Raw genomic sequence first — 7,418 nt, 5'->3', positions numbered from 1 at the left:
GTTTTTCCAGTACGGTTATCTCACTCCCTGTCTCTCTCTCTCTCTCTCTCTCTCTCTCTCTCTCTCTCTCTCTCTCTCTCTCTCTCTATTCTCTGTTGAATTGTGTGTGTATTTCGACAGATTATATGTACATTCTTCTTTTGTGTGTTTTTTTTGTACTTGAAAACATACATTTCATAATTTTTGTGAATAAGAATTATTATTTCGTTAATCAGTTTAAGATATTGTTTTCTAGAATCGCTGTTAAACCACAAAATTTGGGTTCCCAAAACAATTTTTGATCGAATGGGTTATTTTTCGTACCCATCTAACCACTATCTAAGGCTAAATAGCATTGTTTTTCAAATATTTCAATATATAAACATTAGATGATTCCTAGTTCTTCAGTCTTGGAACTCAGTTGAACCTCAGTCTTCCAGTCGCACATTTTAACGTAACAAATACAGGTAAATGTTATTTTTTTGTATAATAATTGCCCAAATTAATTTTTTATATGACATGTTTTTTTATTTAAATTTAAATTAATATTTTAAAATTTTAAACAATATTTCAGACACTCTTGTTGTTTAACATGTCTACCAGTGCTAAGAAAAATGTTGTCAAGCTCTTTGACAGACCAAAAGAGCTGGTTATTATGCCCAAAGGAGATGACAAAACTGTATTTGACGTTCCTAAAGAATATATCGTAAGTATCTATTAATTTATATAATATTAGGTTGTATCTGCTAACGTTTTTTATATCAATGGTTGTATTTCATTTTTGTTTGCTCTTTAGTTTTCATCATCCTTCTCTTTTGGAAAAAATGTGGAAATATTATAGAAACGTCAACTTAACTTACTAATAGATAATTGCTCTTCATTTCCTCATACTTAAACTATTAAATGTTTCTAACTGAAGTGCTCATTCCTAGAGCTCTCTATTTTTCATTTCGACGTGGAAGTTTGAAAAAAAAATGTGCTTCCATCTCTTTGATATCTTTGTGCTGGTTTCCAGTTGATAGTATTCTCCCTTCACCCTTTGATTGTACCTGATCACACCATTTTAAATATTTTTCAGTTATGTTTTTTATGATTACGTTTTTACTTTCATTCTTTCTGTTTTAATTTCATCTCTTACATAGACAAGTAAAGTTAATCCATCAGCTTTAAGTACATAATTTCAGATGATATATGTTTTTGTTAAATATTTTTGTTTCTAACGCACCATTCTGACTTCTGCATTCATCACCATCATCATAATCAACAGCTATTCCACCGATCGTCTGATGTAAGTCTACCCTAGGTTTCTCTATTTATTTCTGTTAGTTGTTTCCTGCATCCATTCGTAGCCAGCCATTCGGTTGATGTCATCATTTCTTCTTCTCCTTTTGGCACATAACCCTGTGTGGGTCTTTGCTATGGGCTATGTCCTTCCATTCAGATCTCTCTTGGGCCCTTCTACTCCATTGTCTTATATTCATGGTTTTCAGGTTGTCTTCCACGTCATCAACCATCTCTTCCTGGGCCTTCGCCTTCCTAACGGCTTCCACTGTAATATCTTCTTTGTCATTTTCACGTATTATTGTCGCTGAACATGTCCCAGCCATGACAGTCTTTGACTTTTCACAAATCTTACAATGTCATACCCTTCATTCAGTTCATTAACTTCGTCGTTTCTCCTGATTCTCCATGTGCCATCTTCCTCTTGCGCCGGGCCATATACTTTTCTCAGTATCTTTTTCTCGAATGTTCTGAGTTGGGCTTCATCTTTTTTCGTCATTACCCAGGTTTCAGAACCATAGGTTACTACGGGTCTAATCAAAGTTCTGTAGATAGCCATTTTGGTTCTCTTGTATAATAATTTCGATATCATCAATCTTTTATTAGCAAAGTATGTACGATTTCCACTGAAATTCGCTACTTACGGAATTCTTCTGATTGATTTCTGTGCCCAGATATGTGAAGGCATCCACACGATCGATAGTATAGTTGTCTATTGTTAAATTATTTTCAATCTCAGGTGTTCTTTTGATAGTCATATACTTAGTTTTTTTTTTCGTTTATTTTAAGCCCTCTTTTTTATGCTTCAGGATCAATTTCCTTGAACGTCTCCATTAGTGGTGTCTTGCTTCTATACTACTCATAATGACGACATCGTCTGCATATGCAGTAATTTGTACTGTTTTGGTGTTTATATGGCCGGTTACATTGGTTTTTCTGATCACTGCTTCAAGAACTAGGTTGAACAGCATGGTTGAAAGTGCGTCTCCTTGTCTCACCCCCATGTTGATGTCAAACAGGGGAGACAGTTCTCCATCTACTCTAACTGCGGCTTTTGAACCCTGCAACGTCATTTTTATGAGGCTGATATATTTTTTTGTTATACCTAGATTTCGGAGGTCTTCCAGCATTTTGTCTCTTTTCACACTATCCAAAGCTTCTTTAAAGTCTATATACATATTATACAGTTTTATGTCGTATTCATAAGCTTCCTCTTGTATTGTTCTAAGTATGAATATGTTGCCTGTAGTGGCTCTATTTTATCTGAATCCATTTTGATAATCACCATTTATATTTTCGGAGTATTCTGACAATCTACTGTAGATAATGCCAGAAAGGATTTTGTATATTACATTTAGCAATGTAATTGGTCTGTAATTCTGGCATTCCCTCTTATCTCCTTTTTTATGTATTGGCTGTATAAGACCAACTGCCCATTCATCCGGCATTTGCTCCTTGGTCCATACCAACTTTATCAGGTAATGTATTCTTCTCCAGAGTTCGGGTCCTCCATATTTCAACAATTCTGCCGAAACTCTATCCGTTCCTGGCACTTTACTGTTTTTTAGTTTCTTTATTATTTCAACTACTTCTTCATAACTCTGATTTTCAATGTGCTGCTCCTCCGTAAAATATAAGTATTGTCTCGTTTTGATAATTTTCATTGTCTGCATTTAGATTTTCCTGAAAGTATCCTTTCCATCTCATTATAATTTTTTGTTTCTCTGTTAGTAGTTCTCCGTCCTTGTCTTTGCAAATTTTCAATTTTGGCCTAAATGACTGTGTGCTTTCTTTTATTTTTTTATAGAATTTTCTGCCCTCGTGTCTGCTATTATATTCTAGAATTTCTTGTACTTGTTTTTTCAAAGCCTCTCTCTTTTTTTTTTCTTCTGCATATTTTGATCGCTTATATTCTCTTTTCGTTATAAATTTCTCTGCTATTTCTTCTGTTTCTTTGAAGTTGGTTAAGCCTAGCTTGCCTTTTTTCCTCTACCGCAGTTCTGCATTCATCATCATACATAGGCGCCCATACACACGGGCAGGGGGGGGCCGTGGCCCCCCCCTAGATTTTCGGGAAAGAAAAAAATTAAATTTATATTACATAAACGCATTTTTGTCAAAACATTATTGGATAATTTTGAGAGATAAATTGGAAACAACATATTTATTAATAAAAAAAATTCACATATTGGGTAGTTATTAATAGTTTAACAGAAAATCTTTGTGTCTGCGACAGTGGTCTGTATGGAATGTGCATAATACACATTTCCCACAATCACGGTATGCTACTAACGAAAACATTGAAAGAGAGTAGAGGCGTGGGAAACATATACACTGTAATCGACACCCAAAATTACAAATTGAATGAATCATTTATACTGCAAAAAAACCATATCAGCAAGAATTCCCATCTCTGATCGATAATCACTAATGAGCCATTTGTCTTTAACAACTGGTATAAAGTACATATTTATATTTTGAAAAAATTCATACTGAAAAATAATTTTTAAAAGTTATTGAACATAGTCAAATTTTAGTTTGCAAAAGTATTTTTTTAGTAAGTAAATTATTTTTAAAGTGTGCATTATGATGAACAGAACAATTTTATTTAAATGAAAAACAGGTGATCTTTCATGATGAATGAGTGTTATATACAGGGTGTCCCAAAAGTAGCGGAAAGGCCGAATAATTCGCGAAATGAACATCGGATCGAAAAACTGAAAAATACGTGTTCAATAATTTTCAAAAATCTATGCGATGACACTAAACAAGTCCACCACTTCAACCCCTGGGTGTGGAGCGGAGGGTAACTTTAAAATCTTAAATGGAACCCCTAATTTTTGTTGCAGATTTGGATTTTCCTTGTAAAAATAAGCAAATTTTATTCGAGCCATTTTGCGAATTGTGGATACCTAGATAGCGCTATAATCGGAAAAAACGGTATATCGTGATACCACAGCAAAATTATAGAAACGGTCTAATATCTCGAGAAATATATGTACTTCCAAATAAAACTAAAAAACACGTGTTTAATATTTTTCAAAAATCTATAGAATGATACCAAACAGGATTTTTCATTCCACACTCTGGAGGTTGGGTGAGAGTTAACTTTAAAATCTTAAATAGGAACCCCCGTTTTTTCTTGCAGATTGAGTTTCCTCCTCAAAAAATAAGTAACATTTATTCGAACTTTTTTAGAATTGTTGACGAATGGCGCTATATTCGGAAAATGAGATTTATTTGCGCCATCTATCAACAATTCTAAAAATGTTTGGAATATGTGTGCCTTATTTTTCATAAGGATTCTATATCTGCAAAAATAAAGGGGGCTCCTTTTTAAGATTTTAAAGTAAAAACTTGGTTCGACACATACTCTTTTGGTTAGTCTGCTCGCCAAAGGTGAAGGGAAGGCTTTGCAAGCATTGTATTCTTTTCAAACGGGTTTTAAAGAGAGGCTCAACTTTTGTGGTACCCATGACATTTCCATTTAAAAACTTGGTCTAGTGTTTAAATGTATGAATAATTCCTCACAACAGGGTTCAAACTAGGTTTTTTAGGTGGTTTAAACTACAGTAGACTCCCTCTATAACGAGAACTGAAATGATGAATTAATTATCTCGTTATAAGCGGATCTCGTTATATCAAACAATAATAATATTGAAATCTTTTGATGCCTCTACCTACGTAGTTTATTATGTGTCGATGGTCAACCTGAACAGTGAACAATGAGACTTCGCCGCCATAAATTGTAAATTTCCTATAGTATTCAATATCGGTCGATAAACAGGCAGATGTTTATTACAGGTGGCCGAGTTTATTATAGCACTGGCCTCGATAATAAGACAGATGTTGGGCATTTCTATGTACAGGTAGTTGGGGCATTTATTTATTTATGACCATTACAACGCTAAAAACAGGTAAAGACAAGTATTCTTCGATTTAAATTTTCCTCGTTATAACCAAATATGCCTCGTTATAGAGCGTTATAGTTCAATAGGAATTTCATGGGACACCTAATGTACCTCGTTATAAGCGAAACCTCGTTATATCCGTGTTCGTTATAGAGAGAGTCTACTGTATATATTGTCATCCGAAATATACAAAATGTAATGTGCAACTTCTTCACGTTTGGCCCCCCCCTAAAAATTTTTATATGGGCGCCCTTGTCATCATACCATTCCGAATTTCTTTGCCTTTTGACTATTCCGACAGTTTCCTCTGCAGATTCAGTTATTAATGTTTTTAATTGTCTTCATTCTTCCTCTGCAGTATCTTCCTCTCTGATTACGTTGAGTTTTATTTGGAGAGTATTTTGATACTCTTGTGTCTTTGTTGGACTTTTGAACCCTTTAACATTCCATTTTTTAATTTGGCTATTTTTCCCTTTTGCCACTGTCGCGATTTTCTGCCGCAATTTTGCTCCCACAAGATAGTCAACTGAGTCAGAGTTCGCCCCGCGATACGTTCTGACATTAGTTATGTATGTTGCCCAACTTTTTGAGATGAAGATATAGTCAATTTGATTGGCTTCAGTGGTTCCTGGTATTTTCCATGTTCCTTTATGGATATCTTTTCTCTAGAACTTAATGCTGACAATTGCATCATTCCACCTGGTTTAATTTGCTCTTGGTCGTCGTTCAACAACTCGCGTCTTCCACTCTTTCTATGTGTCCTGCCCAGTTCCATTTTAACATGGCAACCTTCTGGATTACATCTGTTAGTTTTCATCGACTTCTTATTTCTCACTGGATTTACGATCGTTGAGCTGAATCTTTAAAATTTACCATTCCATAGCTCTCTGAGTCACTTGAAGTTTGTGGCCTATGATGTTAAAAGCCCATGTTTCAATTCCATATGTCCATATAATTTTTGTATTTTTTTTGTGTGATACTTCAAATCCGTCTCTTACTTCATGTACTCTTTTTTCTTCTTCTATTTCCAGTTGCATGTCAAAATATTCCTTTTTCTTACCCTATTAATAATCCATCCAATTTTTCTAAATCTAGGTTTATCCATTTCACTGTTAGCCCAGTCGGGATAGCATTTGACCTTGCATTAGGAGCTCCCCAAATTTTATTTTTCTAATCTTTAGGGAGGGTCAATATTAGTACAAATTTAAAATCTCGACTGAATTCCACCGTTGCGTTAGCCGCCATCTTGATTTTAAACGAGAACCGTTTTTGCTCAATATCTCCGTCATTTTCAATTTTTTGACAAAAGTGTAGAAACTGAAATTGTTGAAAATGCGATTTTCTATAATTTCATTTATTTTAATTTTTCTCGTGCGGTCGTTATTTTCCGAGTTATGAGGGGAAAATAGTGACAGTTGTAGCATAATTATTGAATTATTGAATTATCTCGTTTATTATTAGTTTTACAACAAATATTTACCTATACAAAAATGAAGAGAATTAAATTTTGTACAATTTTGATGCCGTTCATTTTTTTGATAAAATCAATATTTAAGGTAGTACGTATGTGGTAAATGTGCGAGCGTAAGACCTGATTGATTTTGTAGCAATTGTTTTTGTTCAATATCTCCGCCATTTTCAACTTTTCGACAAAAAGTGTAAGAACTGAAATTGTTGCAATTATGATTTACTACAATTTTTCGAGAGAACCAGTGGCGGGTCTACAAGAGGGGGAAATGGGAAAATTCTCCCCAACAGGGTCCAAAATTTAAAAAAAATTGTTGGAACATCACGATATATTAGCTGAAATAAAACTTAAAATATCGACAGACAAAATCAACCAATAAAACCCGCTAGTTAATAAAATTAAATGAACTTAATGCATATAATGTCTTTTTATGTCTTTTATATACTTAGTTTGGTTGATGTTTCATTGGAAGTTTCAACAATTGTATAAAATATAATTCTCTTTATTTTTGTTTATGTACAATTATGTCGTAAAGTTAATAATAAATGAGACAATTCAATAATTATGCTTCCCCCCCGCTTCCATTATTTTCCCCCTTAACTCGGAGAATATTGATCGTATAAAAAATTGTGCCAAAGAAATTGTAGGAAATTGCATTTCCAACATCTTTCTTTCCCACCATTTATGTCGAGAAGTTGAAAATGGCGGAGATATTAAGCAACAACAGTTCTCATTTTAAATCAATGTGCCGGCTAATGCAACCGCGGAATTCAGTCGAG

General features: G+C 34.0%; 1 protein-coding gene across 1 annotated transcript in view; it reads left to right on the top strand.

Moving 5' to 3' along the window:
• Window positions 1–338: 338 nt before the first annotated feature.
• LOC126886334 (uncharacterized) overlaps window positions 339–7,418 on the top strand; it is a 121,017-nt gene continuing 113,937 nt past the window's right edge. The window contains exons 1-2 of the mRNA XM_050653205.1: window positions 339–446; window positions 554–685. Of these exons, the coding sequence (XP_050509162.1) occupies window positions 572–685 (114 nt within the window). The 5' untranslated portion in view covers window positions 339–446; window positions 554–571. The remainder of the gene's footprint in view (window positions 447–553; window positions 686–7,418) is intronic.

The sequence above is a fragment of the Diabrotica virgifera genome, chromosome 6 (genome assembly GCF_917563875.1).
Source record: "Diabrotica virgifera virgifera chromosome 6, PGI_DIABVI_V3a".
In the NCBI taxonomy this organism is placed as follows: domain Eukaryota; kingdom Metazoa; phylum Arthropoda; class Insecta; order Coleoptera; family Chrysomelidae; genus Diabrotica; species Diabrotica virgifera.
The sequence above is the reverse complement of the archived record's forward strand: the minus strand, read 5'-3'. Positions and strand labels throughout refer to the sequence as shown.